This window comes from Epinephelus lanceolatus, chromosome 8 (assembly GCF_041903045.1).
Source record: "Epinephelus lanceolatus isolate andai-2023 chromosome 8, ASM4190304v1, whole genome shotgun sequence".
Classification (NCBI taxonomy): Eukaryota; Metazoa; Chordata; class Actinopteri; order Perciformes; family Serranidae; genus Epinephelus; species Epinephelus lanceolatus.
The window spans coordinates 40,433,336-40,454,613 of record NC_135741.1 but is presented as its reverse complement, the minus strand read 5'-3'; the positions used below and the strand labels follow the sequence as shown (position 1 = coordinate 40,454,613).

The 21,278-nt window shown below is 38.7% G+C and overlaps 1 protein-coding gene across 1 annotated transcript in view; it reads right to left on the bottom strand.

Moving 5' to 3' along the window:
• hck (HCK proto-oncogene, Src family tyrosine kinase) overlaps positions 1–20,920 on the bottom strand; it is a 30,001-nt gene extending 9,081 nt beyond the window's left edge. Inside the window, exons 1-9 of the mRNA XM_033627872.2 lie at positions 20,703–20,920; positions 8,068–8,207; positions 5,407–5,440; positions 4,523–4,616; positions 4,257–4,352; positions 3,810–3,913; positions 1,517–1,666; positions 801–953; positions 523–705 (exon numbers count right to left, since the gene is read on the bottom strand). Of these exons, the coding sequence (XP_033483763.1) occupies positions 523–705; positions 801–953; positions 1,517–1,666; positions 3,810–3,913; positions 4,257–4,352; positions 4,523–4,616; positions 5,407–5,440; positions 8,068–8,199 (946 nt within the window). The 5' untranslated portion in view covers positions 8,200–8,207; positions 20,703–20,920. The remainder of the gene's footprint in view (positions 1–522; positions 706–800; positions 954–1,516; positions 1,667–3,809; positions 3,914–4,256; positions 4,353–4,522; positions 4,617–5,406; positions 5,441–8,067; positions 8,208–20,702) is intronic.
• Positions 20,921–21,278: the final 358 nt, after the last annotated feature.

Below are 21,278 nucleotides of genomic sequence, written 5' to 3'. Positions count from 1 at the left end.
TCACTGTGTTCCACTCCCTTTTTTGTATTTTGGTATTGTATGACAAGACAGTGGCTTCCATTTGTATGCCTCACAGTATGCCATTCAGTACTTACAAATGACAACTTCCAGGAAGTAAAGCTTCTACCACCAGGGTTGTGCACAGGTGTTTCACATACTGCCAGTGATGAGACTGAGATTGGTTACTTTTACCTGCCTGTCCACTGTTGCCTCATTTATGCTCTGATAGATCAGAAGTGTGTGTCCAGGTTCCCTCACCTCAGTGGAGTTTTGAATGAAATGAAATTTCACATTTTGTTTTATGACATAATATGTTTCAGTAAATACCCCACCTGTAAATTTTGAAGCCTTTATTTGTTTTTAAAAAGGCAGCTGCTAGCTAGTGGCTAAAAAAGACCACAGATTGTTATCACACCTCGTTGTGGTGATGTTGAAGTCATGCAACTGTGGTGTTGTTTGTTTATAGCCTAGTGTTAGCATTTTACTTCTGGCGACTGCATTTACACACACACTCATACGCACCTTTCTCCATGAACTCAGTAATGATATAGATAGGCTCCTCCTTAGTGACCACAGCATTGAGTCGAACCAGTTTGTCATGCTGTAGAGTCTTCATCAGGTTGGCCTCGGCCATGAAGGCTTCAACTGACATACTGCCAGGCTTCATGGTCTTCACTGCTACTTTGGTGTGTTTATTGTATGTAGCTTAAAGAAAAACAATTATCACAATTAGAAAATGAATTGCTATTTTCCCATCTCCATCAATAACTGGACTGTATAATGATTCAGGTCTATCTTACCCATCCAGACTTCTCCAAACTGCCCTGCACCAAGCCTCTTTTCCAGTTTGAGGGATGATCTTGGGATTTCCCAGGCGTCTTTCTCCCATGGTTTCTCAGGTTTGGGGCTCAAGCACGGGTTGGTCAGGGTTTGGCAGAGGCCATCTCCTTGCTCTGGAATAAACAGAAAATTCAAGATTTAAATTTGTTATATATTTATGTCTAATGGTCAGAGTATAGTTTTTTTCATTTTATGCAAAATTAAACCATGAAAATCAGTACTATGTTTTTCTTATTGAACTGATGTATTTTATTAAATTGACAGTTTCACAAAGCATTCAAACATTCCAGTAAGTTCGGCAAAAATAAAAACATTCCCATGCTGATGCTTCTACTAATTGAATTAAAGCAATACAATCTATCACTTTGGTAATGACTCTGATAATGTTTCACATCAACAGTTTTAAAGTCGGCCAGTAGAGCGTGCTGTACATCACTGTAGGCGCCACTTTAAATAGGACACAGACTGAAGTGGAGTTGCTCCTGTCTGAGACCATTAAATGAGAAACATTTTGAAAAAAACTCACCCCTTAGGATTACTAAGGATTCCTCATTCGCTTCTTACATCATCATTTTAATGACAGGCAATTACTCAACTAGACTATTAAAACAAAACTGTGAGGAGGTAAAAATCACTCAGTGACAAACTGTCTAAATTCTGACAGTAGTGAACTCACTCTTGTAATGGGTGACCAGCTCCTGCAGCGTGCCGAAGGTGTTGCGGGGAGAGATGTAGAATCCTCCATTGTCCAGTGTACGGATCTTATAATGTTTAACTGTGTCACCGTTTTGACCATCACTGTCTCTGACAGACAGGGAGTAGCTGCCTGTGGTGAAACAGAAAGAAAACAGTAGTTACCATGTGACCCATAGGGGATTTTTTAAATGCTGATGCCAGTATTTTTTTCCACTGATACAAGCTTATATTTTTAGATGATTCAACATGTTAAGTTCTATTTTTGTATGTATTGTGTATTTGTGTTTGTATTCCAGAGATGTTTAATTTTTAGAGGGACTGACTGCAGACCAACATGGGACACTTAAAGAGAGACTAAAGTGATTTAGTATTGCTCTTCCATGCAGTTGTATGCCTTCAAGAACCAGTCAGGTTGCAGTTACACTTTACATCAATGTCTGTCCAAAGTCATAAGTAGCCATAAGAGTTATTAATGCTTCACGTGCTGCTGCAAAGAAGTGGCATATTCCGAAATGTGGACGCCTCACACTCATCTTCAACCAGGCAGCACAGAAGATCTATACAATTGCCAATTCAGTATCTGACCAAATGTCTCCCCTTCTGTTCCTGAGTTATGGTGTTGAGTAATGGCCAGAAAAGTCATCTCAAGGCAATCGAATCGAACGCAACCGGACTTAGTTTTGTCTTAGAAGACGTTTCACCTCTTATCCAAGAGGCTTCATCAGTTCATGCTTGTCTGACTAGGCTGGAACTAGTCACACAAACTGGTGTGGAAAAACCCAGGTATTTAACCTCTGAGGAGGCCTTCATAAGGCCAATGATGTCATTGGTTAGCCATTGGCCAGAAAAGTGTTTTTGCAGAACATTATGATGTCACAGTGAGATTGAGCTTTGACTTTTTAATTATAAAATGTCATCACCCTTTTTGTGACAGCTGTGTAAAATTTTATATATATTATATTATATACTATAAATTCTTGAGTTATGGCCAAAAGCAGTGACCTTTTGACCTTTGAGCACCAAATTCTACTCAGTTCATCCTTACATACAAGTGGATGTTTGTGCCAAATTTGAGGAAATTCCCTTAAAGCCTTCTTGAGATGTTGCATTCATAAAAATGAGACAGACACAAGGTCATAGTGACCTTGACCTTTGTCCTCTGACCACCCAAATCTAATCAGTTTATTGCTGAGTCCAAGTGGATGTTTGTGCCAACTTTGAAAAACTTTCTTCAAGGCGTTTTTGAGATATCGCATTATTGAGAACGGGATGTCCATACGTAAGTCTGTACATACATACAGATGTATGTATGGAGGAGCGTAAAACCCCAAGACGTAATTCCTTATGTTTTTGGTGGCTATTGATGGATATTGGTGGCTATTGCCGGTGTGGAGGCATAAAGAGAGTGATCAAAATTGAAGTAACAGAGGCCATGATAACCTGACTTTTTGTCTCTCTTGTGCGTCAAATTCTAAAAACACTGGATCCTACATTTTCCATGATGAAATTCAGTAGTATCTTTTATTCCTTCTAAATGTTCACTTATTTTGAACTTCACACCTCTAATCCATAATGCGAGCTTTTCGTTAGAAAATGAAGTTGCAAGTCCAAAACTAGTATAACCCCGATGACATAATCATCATTATGTTTTCAGACTTAAAAGTCTCCCTCCAAAAGAAATTTATCACTTTATCTGTTTTAAAACATCATGTCAAAGGACTGCAGTTGAAAATTAGCCAGTAGGCCAACACTGGCACATTTACAAAGATGTTGATGAATGTGTTGTTCTTATAAATAAAATAAATTACATGAAATGAAGTCTGTTAAAATCAAATTGCTTGATGTGTTAGTTGGGATCTTTTCTGTTAATAATGTCTCATGATTACTTTGACTGCTCCATTAAGGCAGTGGTTTCCAACTGGTCCAGCCAGCTACATTTCTCCTTGGTCTTTAGTTCAAGGTCCACACATTTTAATATATTCAGCATCATACTTGTATTTGGCCATGTCATCGAGCTAATTTGCTGTCTCTATTAAGTAGTTGTCCGTTTGTCACTTACTCTACAGCAACGGCGGCACTTCAAAATGAAAGCTCTGGACCGGAAATTCACTGTACTTAAAAATAAAATGTGTTTTTCACAAACTTGACACATGTGCAGGTCATTTGCGGTCCATTCAGAACGGACCCACAACCCACTTTTGGAACATGACCCACCAGTTGGAAACCACTGCATTAAGGGACAAATAATCTGTTTTAGAATGTCTTTTACTCACCCTGTGTGGTCTCGCTGTCTCGGATCATGAAGGATCCCACTCTGTTCCCAGGGGCCAACAACTGCCTCTCAGCATCTTTCCTGCTAACGCCCTTAAAGAACCACCTTAACAACAGGAAACAGATCAGTTAGCACAGAAACCTCCTAACGGCTCTTCCTGTGCAAGCCTTCATTTTCCATTCCTGTGTGTGCTTTGTTTCCTTGTTCATTTCCACTTTGTGAAAAACAGCAAAAACTGCCATTTAAATAGGCCCACGACACTAGCACATTTATTTGGAAGGCTAATTATATTTTCATCATTACATTATCATCACTACTTCTACTGAAAATAATAATAAAGAATAAGGATGAAAAAAATCATAGTAATATTGACAAAAAAAAACAAACAGTTTTACCAGTGAGATACTGATAAGGCTGATAAATGTGTTGTCAGTTTGAGTACACTTACTCCTCTGCCTCCAGAGTATCTTTGGCCACATAATTACTGGGGATGAAGCCTTCCTGACCCGTACTGAGTAACATTGCTCTCCACCACTCCCCTGATCTACAGAGAGAAAGACAGTGTGAAAACTTCTCATCAACAAAGACATGACAGTGTACTTTACAAGTCCAAAATCATTTGAACACAATTAACTTATTATGATTATTTTATATAGTTATTCTTCTAAATGCAGCAAGAAAGAATAAATGAGCTTTCTCACTGTTGATACTTACTCCTCTAAGATTCTGAGCTTATCTCCCTTCTTGAAGCCAAGGTCACCATCATGAATGGCCTCATAGTCGTACAGAGCCATGGCAATACTCTCTCCTACAGCAGCAGGGCCAGGAAAAGAAGAAAAGCAGATGGTTTCATTTTGGTACATTGTGGTCTTGCAATGCAGTGTAAAATATGTCCCTTTTGCGTTGTCATGTGGAAGCTGCACGCATGTTTACTCTCTGAAGAATTTAAATTATGGCCAGAGAAAACATCTTTGGGCTTGTAAAACAAAACAAAAAAACACTCAAGGAATATAAAGATGACTGGAGCTGAAACCAAGCCTGGTTTTCTTGTGAAAAGTTGTCATTTTTAAGGAAGTTTTTCATGAGGTTTTCACCCAGCATCGCTGACATGCAGCTGACGCTGTAGTGTGTATGTGAAAGTGAGGGGAGTGCAGTATCTGTGCATGTTGTTTTTTCACTGGACACACTGCATTTAAGCCTGAACCACAGCTATCTTTGTTACTAACACTGGACTCCCTGTACTTTCGTACTTTGACTATGTAACTGACTTCCGTGTACACTTGATAATAATAGCTGTCAGGCTGTTCTTCAGTGTATTGGAGGCCTGTGTGGTGAGGCGGTGAGAGGGGCTATCGCTCTGCGCCAACACACTCACTCTCCTTCCTCTCTCTCACATGTTGTTTTGAGCTTCATCAGTTACTTTTTCTTTGCACCAAACCAGCCCTGAACTAGATGTTAGAGGTTAGAAATAAAACTGTCATTGACTGACCTTATTGGTTCATTAGTGGTTGGCTTAAAAAAAAGATTTAGCATCAAGAGCAAGGTTGCAATTGCGTAAGTGGGGCTACAGCAGTATGTAAATAGGAATTGTGACTCACCGTCTGAAGCGTTAGCATTGGATGGCATTTTGCTCTGTTGAGAGAAAGAGAGACTTATGTTGATGTGAAGGCTTAAGGAAGAGTTCAAGTTTGTCAAATATTAATTCTCCCCTTTTTGTTGATTCAAAGTGAGAAGAAAACTTTCTTGAAGCTGCAGTATTTTTTTGTTTTGTTTTTGTTTTTGCCATTTAGGGGCAGTGCAATACTATCACCATACTAAGTTGTCATGGCAAATGTGTTTGCAAACGGACTTTCTACATTAGTTAGTGGTTAACTTGGTGTGTCTAACGTACAGTGGATTTTTAGAGCGTTCTCACTTAAGACGTGTGACTCCTGCTGTTGGTAATGACACTGATGACAGGTGTGAGTCAACCAAAACATTAAAGTTACAGGCCACAAAAACAAAATAATGAGCTAAGAGATGCTGAAAAGCTTGTAAGGCCCTGATCAGACAGAGTGCATTTAAGCAGCCATAGGCATCTTTTTGGAATGGGTTTGAATAAAAGTGAAGGGTTTCACTTGCTGCCTTTGCATTGCGGAAGTGCCTCACGTTTTTCCGCTCTATGCACCTCATGTTTTTGTGCAAGTACATGAATGCTTCATGTTAAAGAAACTTCATCTCAGAGCAGAAAAAGCACCTGACTTCATTGGCCATTGTCCAATCTGATGAGTTGAGAGGCAGGTCTTTTGTGGTAGCAATGACAGCAAGTAACAGTTAGTAGCATACATGGTTTGTGTGAAGCTAATGCTAGCTGAATTGCATCGTCGCCCTTGGCAAGCTGCGGGACATATCTAAACAAACTGTAGCTGCAACTTCTCTCTAACGTCTAACTGTCCCTGACTCATCCTAAAATAAGCCTTAAAGTGATCATCCTCCTCGCGCAGCTCTGGACCAACTGGTTGTTCTCCGTGATTTCTCCTCTTTCTGAGGGTCTCATACATCCACACTGATCTCCATTTTCCTGTGTCCTACGTACTGTCTATGAACAGCCTCTCACCTGCAACCTGTCCATTGTTCTATTTTTTTAATATTTATTTTTTTATTTTAAGGTACAGATCTGTGAGTTTACTTCACAACAACATAGCAGTTAAGCTAACGACATGTGTTTCAGTGGTTGCTTAGCAAAAATTTAAATAAAGATGCAGCAATATTATATTTAAATTTTTAAAGATTACATCTCAAGTATAGACCAAACTATAGCATAAAACCATTGCACAGAAAAAAAAATGTTTGAAAGGAAGAGAGGAAGGAAGCACTTTATCTTATCAGCTTTAAAAATCAAGATGTTGCTGGCAGTAATATTTGCTTTAGGTTTTTCTTTTGTTTTCAACACAGTGCAATGTTAGCACAAATATGAGCTGAGCCGAGTGGAGACCAGACAGCCAGACAGACTGTCTGTAAATTTAGACATCTGAGATAATACAATACAGTATGTGTGAGGCGAGGGAAGTCTTAGGTGTTGCTTAATGCTCAAATTTTGATCATACGTCTCCTGCCTCAGTGCTCTGGTTCTGCTTCTGTCACTTCCTCTTTCTTCATTGAGGGAGAACGAGATGTTACAGACAGCACACAGGAAGCAGTGGCCAGAGGAACCACGCTTACATGCAACACCACTGCTGTTTTACCAATGGCATGGATCAAAGTCTGGCCAGTATGCAAACAAGCCTGGGAACATGTTCGGACTACATCTATCTTCTCTGAAAAGAACACAGTCTCTTGTCACTTGTGGGAGTAACCTGTGAAAGTGTGGTGTTTTCTTTTCATATTTCATCTCATACTTTCACTGCTTCTGCAACTGACACCATTAACCTTCCTCATTCTTTATTTATAGCAGAGGCACTTCCGCAGGTGTGGCTTCTCATTTTTATAAGCAAAATGTTCATCAACACTTTTTGGTCACATATAATGTGGCTAAAGACCTAAATTCATGTTCAATGGGGGAAGTAACTAAATACATGTACTCAAGTACTGTACCTAAGTATAATGTTTCCATTTGATGCTATTTTATACTTGTCCTTCTCTTCTCTTGTAACTTGGTGCATTTTGGATCAACCGTTTTGGCTTGTGACCTCCCCAAAAAAGCAGCATGTAGCTGAGGCCCTTGGGTCACATTTGAGATTGATAAAGGTCAAATTATTCAAAATTCCCCCCAAAATGAAAAAAAAGAGAGTCCACACTAACAGAACTTTATTTCTTTCTTCTTTCCTACCCCATTAATCATCTCTCAGATTTATCTTGTGACCTTTCGGAGGGGATCCGACCACAAGGTTGTTTACCACCGGTTTAAAGGACCAACAGTATAAAAGGTAGCTCTCATTGTCACAGGGGCCATTTTTCAGTATAACAAGTATTTTTACGTTTGATATTTTACAGCAACTACAAGGAACCTGGTCTCACTCCATCAAACTCGTCCTCAGTGTCAGTGTCAGATACTGATGCTAGTGCTTGTATGTGAAGCACACTACGCTAGTGACATATGTCACATGGCATTACATTACGCTAGTTACGAACATAATTATTTTGAGCCAGACCATGCTGGGGTTTTTTTTTTTTACCCTAACGTCGTGCTCTGTTTATGTGTTATGTTGTATCTTGCCATGAGATGAACACCAAGTAGATACTTTTCTCAGATTTTGATCTGTCACAACATTACTGCTTACAGCTTTGTTTCCAAAGTTTCCTGCTGTGGGGTCTTTGACATAATGGGCGGTCTGTGTACGGTTCTGCAGGTCGTCGTTACCCGTCCCTTTGCTGAAAGGCTCCTGCTCCTTCTTTGAGCCCACACAGCCCATGGTGCCTTCTGCAGGAAGACAAGAGAGGAAAAACAGCGAGACACGAGAAATGTTATATGCAGTAGTCAGGCCTAGTTCTCTCAGCCACAGAGTGACTTCATACGTATTGACACTATTAGGAGAACAGTGGAATTTTATTGGGTTGCACCACTTAGTAGTGAACATGTACTGATCATTAAGTATAAGAATAAGGGATTTTATGTAAAACAACTAGCTTCCATGATTTTTTTCTCACGATACTATTTATCATTTTCAAGCTTTTGTTCCACAAACAATTTTCAGCACACATCCTGAGCTGGGATGGTAAGATGCACAGCACCACAAAAAAACAAACAGGTTAATAAAAGAACAATTAATGTATTAAATAATCTTTCAATTCTACATGGTGCACTATGCTAGTCAAATATGTGACAAACACTAATAGGAGTAAATATAAACCTTTCTTACTTCAGATATAAATAATCATTAATACAACATATAACAATCGTGAATGAAGTTCAGGTTAACCTTAGACTCAAGGATGTTGATTTACAGGACTGGCATGAGAACGTTTATGATAACAGTGTAATAACCAAAGATCAAAGTCTTTTTGCTAAGCCCTGTGTACAGACCTAATCTGTGTACATTAAGTTGTAGTTATATATGAAAGAAGAGATATTTATGTGATTATAAAATAAAAACATTCAGCACTAAGAATACTGCAGGATGATGAAGCCCTTACAGTCCCAAAAGTTAATATGTTTTATTTTGTGCACACAAGTTAATCTATTGTCTGTCCCACAAGATAATAACTTGTGCACACATGATAAAAACAATATCACCTTTCGGGACTCTCGGGGCTCCGTATCACAGATTTAAACTGTCTGACCAAGTTTTAATAAGGGGTATCTTTAAGTAACTATTACACATTTAACATGGTGTGCCTTATTTACATTTTTAATTATTTATCTTTTTTTTTGTATTTTATTGTATTTACAAATGATTTGGCAACATATTTTTATGTCTTATTTTTTCTTTCTTTTTTTTTCTAAATATACATGTATGTCCATGTAACTCCTTGAGGTCATTGTGAAATATAGAAAAGCAGTCAAAATTGATAAATCATATGAAATACTATATGTATGTATACACACACACACACACACACACACACATATATGTAGACAGAGAGATAGATAGACAGTACTTCATACAGTATATATATATATATATATATATATATATGTATATATTATTAATCATTAATGATAGGCAAACTGTTCGCCATGAATCCTTGTGCAATCATCTGAACAAGCTAATGCTAAATTACTTTGTAGCACCTTTTTTTCCCCCAAATATGTCCAATTAGCTGTATTTAGATGTGAAGAGTACAGACATTCTTGTGAGCCACAATGGAATATTTTTGTAAGTATTTTCAAGCAAGACAGTCTGATACACCGTCCACCTCAGACACCTCCAGCTAAAGTGCAGAGGTATTGCCAACGTACCTAGTAGCCATGCTACAGCTGCTGCTGACCAAACAGCTACAGGCAAGTGCAAAGAAGGGAGAACTCAAAAATATTCAGAGAATTATTCCAAATGCAACTCAGTTTTATACGATAGGGGGTCCCTGCTCCGTCTGTCTTTCAGCTACAAGGTCCTTGGCCTGAAAACATTGAAGAACCCTGGTTTATTGCAGTACAACAGTTAGCGTGGTCAAATGTAAGCAGAAATGCCCTCCTTTATTATTTCATAGATAATAACATTTGGTATTTTACTGATATACTGATATTGACCAGCAAACTGGAAATCCCCCTGGTTTTTATCTCTGAAATCTGCACATCCGCTAATGCTAATTTCCTCTAGCAAAAAACCCCATAAAAAACAAAGTGGCCTTACCAGAAAAGTGAAATATCCAACTCCTTAGAGTCTTTCAGTACAACCAAACACATATCATGTTGCACCCTGTTGACTTAGGCATCGTCTTGAGAAAACTCCTGTGCTTATTTACAACATGAATAATATGAGGAGTTGAAAACCTGCAGTCTGTACTGAGAAACAATTTGCAAACTGTGACACATGATAAGAAAGCTTAGACATTATCTCTCTCAACTGGCTGTTACTGTAAACATATTTCAAAGTGTCTATGAGTGTGAAGATGGATTCACATGATGTTGTTAGATATTCTTCGCTACAGTAGGAAGACTGAGAAGACAAGGCTGCCTTGTAACTGACATAGTCAGTCATCTCACTGGATGACCATGACTGTATGATTTTGGCAATGCTGTGTGCTCCTGCAGTCTCTACATTATTGGTGTTTATTCTGACTTAATAGTTTTTACAGCTGTTGGCCACCTGAAATACTGTTTTGGTTCTTATAGATCTGTGAAGAGCATCCGGGAATGATCACTACAATGTCTTTCTATCTACTGTGGCAATAAACATGTATCCATACAAACACCCTCATTCATCTGTAACATCTAGGAAATACTTTGTTTTCCTTTCGCATCATACTGTATCTGCATGTGTGTATCTACATGCAAATGTGAATGCAGTTATCTGGAACACGGTTTAACAAAGAGGGAGTGTGTGCTGGGAGACAGAAGCTGTATTTTACAGCACATGTTAGCTCACAAACACAGATGGGGAGGACAGAGTAGATGGGAGTTATTCTCTGTAACCCATCTTCAGCTCAGAGAAGCAGATTATTGCGCTGAGTGAAGGAAGTGTATCAAGAGCACTAAACAGCGGAGCCCTGTTACTATGCAAACAGATCTTCAATGATTGTGGAGGTCACATGACGTGAATAATAGAAGCGTGCACAGCTCCAAATCATGAACACTATATGGTGTGCACGGCTGTGGCAAGGATCAAAGCAAACAGAACATTGGCACTCACAGATAAATAGTCTTCTTATTAACTGTGGGCAAAAACGTTTGTTTCAGCTGGGAGCTGTCATCAGCATTTGTTCAGAGGTCAAATGTCACCATGGAGTGACCAAAACTACCACAAAGGAAGACAGTGCTATCTTCTGTAGACATACTTCCAAATCACAAGTGACAAAAAACACCAACACTGACAAAACTTGAAATGTTTCTGTAAGCATATTGATCTGTTCTTCAATAAATATCTACAGTCTAAATTATCAGCGTACTGCCCTGCTGTCACTCACCGCCTCACTGTACACTAATAAACAATGGAAAATGTTTCATCTCAGACACAGGAAGCTCTGGTGATCTTGATGTCAAAATTAGTGACGTTAACATATTTGCTTCCTTTTTTCTGTTTTAAACCTGGTTCCTCTTTAGATATGTAATTGCAGAAAGGTCAGATTAACAAGTATTGAACTGTCGTGCCTCCCTGTCATATTTGTACTGGTATAAAATGGAGGTCAGTATTAGGCTGGTGGTAACACATTGCCCTAGTTTGGCTTTGTAGAAATTCAGCTGGCATTGATTCTTCTCAGTCCGTCAGCAAAGCACCTACGTCAAAGGAAATCCACACTTCCACATAGCCTGAATAAAAATAATAAAACTGGCAGCTCTTAGTGAACTGGACCGAAATGTTATATCAAACTTTCAGTGTCCGTGAGATCCACTGAGACTCAATCATAGCGACTAGCAAGCCAAACAAAAAAATATGAAGGGAGATGGAAATGTCATAAAGCTGTAGACTGGGATGGTTAGCATTGCTGTGTCTTTTTAGAAGCTTCCACTGGTGCCCCCTTTCCGACAAATTAGTACTGGTTCTTGAACTGGTTCCCTAAAGCATTCTTGAAACCTTGGTGCTATTAAGCAAACCGGCCTGCATTTCCACCAGTTTTAAGGGGAACCATTGTAATCAAGGATGCGTCATCAGCAGAGGGCGTTGCACAATGTACAGTGGAAGTATTTAGTAGTAGCAAGAAGGTAGATTGCATCAGTTGCCTGTGGGCATTTGTTCGTAATGGTTCAAAATTACAAGCAGAAACCAGAGCAGAATCCTTCCATGTTGGTGGAAAAATGTGTATAGGGGAGCTTACTTTTAAATTCTACTTGAAGTAATTTTAATTGCAAATTCAAATTTGTTTTCAAAGATTTATGCATAAAATATTATGTACATGAAAATCAGCAATTCCTGTTTTTCAAATATCTCCATAAATGGCAAGATACATAAAACACCATATAGTTACTATTTCTATCAAACCACCATATATTAATATTTACATCATATACACTTATTCTATGATCAGAGGCAAACTGCCCTGGCTGGGCAATATGGAGAAAATAAAATATCATAATATTTTTAAACAATACCTCGATATTGATAAGGCAACAATATGGTAGGGTAAATTATTAGTGCTTTCTCAAAATATTTACATAATGACATTTTTGATAAATAATCATCACTAATGTGGATAGAATGACTAAGTGGGTAAAGGCAAATAATAAAACAACTAGAACAGTCTGGTAAGTTCAGAAAATTACAACACTTTACTGTAATGGATGATATTACAATATCCAAAATCTTAGACAACATCTCATCAGTCTCATGTCATTATGTCAATATCAATATCATATCAATATATTGCCCAAACCTACCTTATCACACTCCATGTTTATCTACACACCTTTGCATGTATGTGCTCGAGCAAAGGTCCAGACCACATCAATATATCAGCTGATATTGGCTTATTGCAGATATTTTGGTATCAGTGTATATGTCCAACAACAATTTGCAATGGCGAAAAGCTAAACTAGTTCACAGTTTTTTGAAAAATCAAATAGAATATTGTTATATACTATTTAAAATTTAGATTTATATGAGTACTTACCTCAAACTTCTAATATCAGTCAGGCTGTAATCTGATAATATGTGCTTAGACACAACTGCAGAACTTGACTTTATATATTAACTCTACTCCTAAGCCATCATAATGAATTGCAGGGGATGATTCACTAGATTTCAGGCCTCACATGCTAACCGGACTCTACAGGTTTAAGGGGGACAATCCCAGTAACTCAACACCTGCTGTGTCACTGGTTAGAAAACATAATGTTAAAGGAAGTGGTGAAGCAGGGGGAAACAGCTAGCCTGGCTCTGTCCAAAGGTTAAAACAATCAAACTGCCAGCTTTCCTAAAGCTCACTAATTAACATATCTCATTTTGTCAATACTCCAGGAAATCACTGCTCCCAGAGAGAAACAGTTTGAGCATGTAGCTCCCAGTAACTAATCATCTTTTACACTTGTGTTTGTATGGTTTAAACAAATGACATACAACGAGTCAATTAGTGAGTTTTAGAGGTGCTGGTGGACTGATTTTTTTTAACCTTTGAACAGAGCCTGGCTAGCTTTCTTCCTGTGCTGCACCACTTCATGCTAAACTAATCACCACCTGACTCTGGCTTTTTATCAACCTGGTCTCATGGAAAGATGTGGAATGACTAAGACCTCTAAACACTGCACTTATGGGATGTGGCATCAAGTAGCAACCTCCTAAGCTGAAAAATGAAGCCGACGTGGGAGTCCCAGAACTTGCCTCTAATGGCCACTTGAAGCTGGCTCCAAAAATGAATCAATCCCTGTACACCCCCATGCTGAAAAATGTTTAGCTTTACTACAGAAATAAATATGTTTACAGCCTGGTACGAAAAACAGTTTTGGTCTTTATGGCTAATTTCAACATTCATGACAACTGTACAGGGGGTAAATGTTTATATAACTCACCCGTTTACATATTATTGAGGATTAGGTTACACATACTTAAGGGCAGGTCTGTCTGCAAGGCATATGAGTCAGATCCACCCTTGCACTTCCACAGCTTCACCCTCTTATCCAAATATGGTCACTCCAGAAATCCAAGATGGCAAATGTCGAACTCAAAGCTTCAAAACAGGAGTCCACAAACCAATGGATGATGACATGGAAGCTAAGTCCATTATGTCTATGAGGGGCACGTATTGTGTGTGCCCACAGAAAAAGTGCCTATGGAAAGCCAGTTGGTATATTTTCTCGTAGTGGACATTTAAAATCCCTTGTTCAAAACATCAAGCAATGGGAGACGGTTAATGTTATGCCCTCATGTGGGGCTGATCTAAATGCTTCCAAGCTTAAATCTTTGCCATGGAATTCAATATCTTAATCTGTACTTGCATACCTTGTTTTTTTTATGTTTTTCACCAATAAACTGGTGGAGGAAACCAAAAAGAGGGAGCAGGTGTAAGATGAGGATGAGGCCAGTGTCCTCAGTGTAGTCATTGACCCTCCCTTCAAGCAATTAAATCGGCTGTCTGAGGAGAAAAAGGAACAGGTGAGATTAATTGCGGATGGTTATTCACTGGCAACTGTAGAAGTCTGCTTTGCATCTAGCGATGTGGCTGGACCTGCAGCATTCTGATTTATTGATAACTTACTGAAAGCATTAAGTCCTCCCCCAGCACCCCCCCCCCCCCCCCAGGTCCTGTCACGTCCTATCAAAGCTTCCAATACTCGTGAGTAAATATGCGTGAAGCCTTGAAGCTCCAAAAATTCTTATTCAGGACAGAGACTTCATCAGTTTAGCAGTCCAGTAAACCTTTAACTGGACAATTCTCACACATTTAGCTCTCTAAGCATAAAGCCCAGACCAAAATGGAAACATAAGCATATCATCAGGCAGTCATGAATGATACACAGCTTGTCATGCATTTGCTAAACAGTGGGTGGAAACTCCAAATAGAGCACAAAGCCTTTGTGAAATTAAAAGCTTAATCATCTACAGCTGTTTCACAGCTATTTTCTATCATCAAAACTACACAATCAAAAAAAATGGATGCCAACTTTGCAAAGAATGTTTTTATGCTAACTTTAGCCCCTTGTTGGGGATATGAAACATAAATCTATGAGAAACTGCTTATGCTTTGACCATGATGACAGTTTCAGTTCTGTGCTTCTGTTCCTTCTCATAGTTACTCGTGTGCAACTGTCCAAAACTAGACCTTTCATCTTGACTAAAGATGAACTGAGTAAACATTTAAAACGAATTACTTTCAACTGCTTTCCACAGGATTTGTTGCTTCTTGCTCCATACCACAGGTCTGTGGAAATCAGATCTGTGTTAGTTTGACAAGAATGTTGAAAGGAAGATCAGTGTAATGGTGGAAATCCCAAATCTATATAATCACTGACTCAGTTGCTCTTCAGTTAAAAGAAAATCTGAAAATCTGGATTCTATCAACAGATGAACTATCCATCAAACTCTCTGAGCAGTCAGAAGGAATCCGTTGCAAGCAGTAATGTGTATTTAGTAACTTTTTTCAGAAAGCATGAATGATGACATGATTTCCCATCACCTCCCAGGTCACATGGCAGCATGAGCTTCAACATGACCAAAGAAGTCTAAAGTAGAAATCTAACATTAAAAACAATAACATTTAATCACTGTTCTTGCAGAGAGTTAAATGATATTGGTAGCACCGTCATGTCTGTCCGCTAAACATAAGGCTACGGCCAGGAGTCATGACATACCCAAAACTCGGAAGCCCTGTTAGTCCAGAAAATGCCCCATTGGACAGAAAGCCCATTTCCCTGACAGCCTGTTATCCTAAAACTAAGTCCTGTTTCTCTGAAAATACATTCTCCTTGCAATTAGTTTCATTTTTCCAGCAGCGTTTCAGCCACTGATCACAAACTGTCCCTGCCTTTGCAGCGACATTGTGACAAACATGATCCTAACCCTACATTTACCACATCATTTTTGACAAACGTAGCATACTGTAACCATGTTTTACAGAAACATACAATGCGAACATTTTTTCAGTTTCCTCTAACTGCAGGGATCGTGTATTTTTTTAATATGCAATGTTAGAATGTTATATAATTGGAGCAGAACAGCAGCATGTATTACTCCCTCTTTCAAAATTTACATATATTTAAAATAATCTCTGTACTATTCAAGAGCACTGTTAACATCTAAAAGAGGACAGCATGCAGTTCTAACTAACCACATCATGCAGAACGCGGCAAGAGAGCAGTATTACCTTTCAGCCTCGGTCTCTATATTGGATCAAAGTGACAGTTACCTTTAGACCTATATTTAAGTAACTTATTTTTATAATACAGAACTGTGAGAACAGGAAGAAGAGTAGTGGAAAGTTCCCTGATACCTTTACTGATCACAAGCTCAAATTGCAACCAATCACATTATAAAATATGCTGAGTTTAGTTTCAATTGAAGAACAGAATTTAAATGATATCAGCTCAAAAATGTACATCCTGACTGCTCAGAAACACCAACCAAAATATAACACTACTGTCCCTTCTATCATACTGTAACTGTAAGGTTAGACTTTGTATAAAGGCCCACTTCATAATTATCAAATTATGTCCTACCATGCAAATAACCACTGCAAGCATCATGCTGTGTAGCCATAAATCTACAAGACAAGCAACCACATTCAGCACAAGCTTTCAGGATGTGTGGATCACAAGTGGGCACTGATGCTTTCTTAATGTGAAGGCACAAAAAAACATGCACTTCACCCTTGTAGATTTGCATGTGTTATCTTTATCCAAGTTATACAAGTTGCACACATCTTAACTGTGTACCTGTCTAAGCAGTGAGCAGCCAGTTCACTTCTTGACTGGCACTTCAGATGACTGCCACAATTACACCCATGAAGGATCCCAGGTATTATACTAGTGTGCCACAGTAACACATAAGAGCCAAGACTCCCGACAGACTGAACACAGCAATAATTCATGTACATTCTGTTATGAGGAGCTAATTTGTACGCAGATGTAAATGTTGTGGGCTGTGAAACGCTGCCAGACTGTGTGTACCTGTTTGGGACTGCCTCAGGCCATAACAACATCATTTGCCAGCCTGGCACGCAACCAAGAGGACATTAGACACAAAGAAATAAATAAAGAAAGAAAGGATAGAAGGAAGGAAGGAAGAATATCTTCTCATAGCGCCGATGCTCAACTGTTACTTGCATTGTTATTAAGTTACTTATCAACAAGGAAACTGTTGACAAAAGACTCAGGACTGCAGGACGTCTCCATCTCAGCATGCTCAGGTGTCTCACTTTTTACCACTGCATGACATGATTACATTAAACTTCATGGACAGTTCTGTTGGACTGAATCTGAGCCTTCAACCTTCCATTTGTGCATCTATAGCCTATACTTCTGTATGCTGGCTGTTGCCACCATCAACAAGATCCAGTTTACTTGACTATATGGACCAAATGACTTAGTAGGTTTTACATGCACAGTTGAGTTGGGCTACTATTATAGCTCAACTAGGCCATTTAATTGGACTACTGTCCTTGTCCCAGTATACAAGCATGGGAGGGGAATCGATTTATTGACCAAGGTATAATATTTATAATAATAATATTTAATATTTATATAGCACCTTTTAAAAACAGCGTTTACAAAGTGCTTTGACAAACAAAGCAAAACCAGAATGATCAACAACAATAATTAAACAAAGAAAAGAAGACAAAAATAGCAGCAGCATTCAAAGAAAACATAGCAGCCAGTACAGCAACGACAGAAAATATAGCAAAGGCAGACAGAGTAGCAACAGCAGGGAAAACAACAACAGTAAATACCAATGAAACCATAAAAACAACAAAATAAATAAAGCAAATAAAAACAAGAATAAAAATAAATAATAAAAGAAGAGAGACGACATCACATAAAAGCAAGTCTATAAAAATGCGTTTTAAGAAGTGATTTAAAAGAACATACTGATTCTGCTAGCCTTATCTCCTTAGGCAGGTCATTCCAAAGCCGAGGGGCCCTGATGGCAAAAGCTCGGTTGCCTTTGGTTTTAAGCCTCGACTTTGGAACGATCAGAAGGGCCCCACCTGAGGATCTAAGCCTGCGCACTGGTTCATAGGGGTTCAGCATATCAGTAATGTACCTTGGGGCCAGACCCAGACGTGCTTTAAAGTTATCAGTAAAATCTTAAAATCAATTCTAAAATGTACAGGGAGCCAATGGAGGGAAGCATTGTGTATGTCCGACTCTGATAGGTTGCGATATGCCCCCTTTCAGCTTGTTAGTATTGGGCCTTTTTACTAAAACGTTACAAACCAAGCAATCAACAAACAAAAAGTTAGCTACAGTTAGCTAGCTGCAAACTGGTGGACAACCATGGTGGACAACTTTACAGCTCTGTACATTTCATACGTCCAAAAATGCACAGCTCTGGATGTAGATTTCACCATGTTGTTTCCAGCTACTTCTTCTATTACGCATTTAATGCTATTCAACTTCTGGGTCAAAGCCCGGGGTGGAAACTGTGGAGGATGTGCAGAGCACCTAGTCCAGTTTGGGTCTGATTGACTGTATAGATTCAGGAGTAATTCAACTCCCAATCGCATTTTCTGGGTGTGTTAGTCTGACTTTGAGAAGTTCGATTTTGTACAATTTCAGTCGGACTAACATGTTTACATGTATTTTAAAAGTCCGGTTTTAGTCAGACTAACACAATGAATCGATTTTCATGTCATGTAAATGTACTGTGTGTGACGTCACACTAACAACAACAGTCACTTCCAGGTAGACAACTGGTACTTGATTTCAATCGCGGTGATATATGAATTTGGCTGACTTGTTTACTTCTGTTGTAATTTTCAGCTGTAACTGTAATGTCTAAAGGTATAATTAAACATGGTGGACCGACCTATCTGAAATTTCTGCTGTGCTTTCCAGCTGACACTGGATGTCAATATGAAGTCAGAAAGACATGGGACTCTAATGTTGGACAGACATTACATTTTGTTTGAAATAAAAATTGGGTTGATGATATGATGTTCATAGGAATGTCACACGTGCACAGTCATCTGCTGGTGCCACAAGAAGGCTGGTTAGTACGTTAGTTAGTCAGCAAGACAGTGATTACTGTTACAGAAAATGAATGAAAATGAATGTGCACATACATTTTTATTGTACATATTGGACCATATATACTGCTATCTTTATGGTTTTGTTTTTCATCAAGGAAGTTAGTTTTGCTTTCTGTCAAAGCAAGACATAGTCAAGCAACCCTCCATGGATGTTGTGACATTTGCAACAACCCTTTACTTTTCTTTTTGCATCATTTGGGGAAAAAGCAGATGAATATGGCTGCTACAGGCTAATGCAAGATACGCCGGATGGGGGATTTGACTATGGCCATCAGTATGATGTAATACTAGCATTTCTGGAATGTACACAACACACTAATGTTTCATACACAAAGAGCATCCCTGTAAGGTTCACTAGAATTAAAGCATTTTCCTTTAAGGGGTGCACAGGGGTGTCACACCGGGGGGAAAAGTGGGACTGATTACCCAGGGCCCTAATGGAGGGGGGGCCCTTGAAAAGCCTGGCACGAAAGGTTTTGTTTGCAGTTTCTTATTTCTATTAGTGTCATGATTAAATTAAAATTGGCTGAATGTATCAGTATAAAAAAGGAACCTTTTATTCTCTAAACATAGCCACCCCCCCCCCCCCCCCCCCCCCCAAAAAAAAGGGAAATCAGGGTTCCAAAAAAAGAAAATAAAGAAAGGAAAGAGAAACAAAGTAAACTGACTTTGAGTGCTTTATCTCCGTCTCTCTTTTCTCTTTTTCTGTTTTTCTCTATTGTGTTATTTGTTTTTATAAATTCTAAAAGAGAACAGTGTCTGTGTCAGTTTTGTAAACGCACTAATTAACTTCATATTGCAGTTGTATATTTACCAGTAATTTCTTTATTTGTATATATTTACTTATGATCTGTGCAAAGTGACACCACTCTCAATAAAATGCTTTAACTAGAAAATAACCTGTGTAAAAAACAAATAATAATAATAAAAAAAAAAATTGATAAAAAATCAAAAGGTGCATGAGGGGGCCCACAAAGACTTTGGTGCTATGCCCCTGGGGATGCAGCACTAATAGCAAATACACATGCTTTCATACATAATACTGAATATTTGTTACTTGTGGTGGGCTTTCTATAATTTTGAGCCCACTAACATCTGACATTAAAGTTAATGTGCAGACACTAAACGCAGCACAGAGCAGAACAGAAACTAGTCTAGTTTCTGGTTTCTGGTTTAGTCTAGATGGACAGTCTAAAAATAACTCTCTCTCTTGCTCACAAACACACACACACACACACACACACACACACACACAACTGAACAGAGGTGAACCACTAAGACTCGTCACTTCATAGAATGCTAAAGAAAGTGGTGGGCAGCAGCACTGAAATAAACGTTATCAATTTATCAATTTGTTAACATACTTTTAACCACTTTCACGTTCCTCTACATAACTTGTGTAGCCTACAGGCGGTGGTTGTTTTAACTCAGAGAGACTTTAAGTTCCTCTTTTTAGAACTGAGCATCCTTGTTGTAAAACTACATTTACCTTAAATTTGTGGATCATCAAAACATAACTTTCATATTCCCCCCCCCCCCCATATTTTTGAAGACATTTACTCCATTTTTCACTTTGTCATCTTTCTGACAGTTCGGCTACTCCCTGTCCACACAAGCAAACACAGATCAAGGAGACACTTACCGCGCTTCAACCAATCACTTCGACTGTTACTTCTGCGGTCGTGTGTGCTCTTCTAGATTCGGATGACAGTGTGGAGAATATTCCTCATTTCTTTTTCGTAGGTTCCATCCCGTTACAGTACTTTTTTCTTTGGGTTAGGTGGAAGATGCGGACGGGGCGGCAGAGCGCAGAGCACTGGGCTTGTACAAGGAAGTTTGAGCCGTGCGCATCTGACTGAGTTGGTGAAAGAGGAACAAGCACACACCGAGTGTGCTCTTGGTTTCACTGACTTTTTTTCAGCTGCTTCTGTGGTGGTACTTTGATGGACTTGTGAGAAAGAGGCTACCTTGTAATATCTTTTAAACTTATTAATTTGTTATTTGTTATTTAATAGATAAAGTTGTCCGGAGGTCATAGTTCAGCCACTTTTTGGCAGTATGTCTCCTGTTGTATTAAATCATTAGACATTATAATAACATGTATGCCAAAAAATGTAATTTGTTGTAATTAATATCAATGCTACTATCATGTTATGTAGAGGAGTGAATGGACAGAGGGAAGAATGGATAAATGGATGGATGCCATGGATGGGTGGAT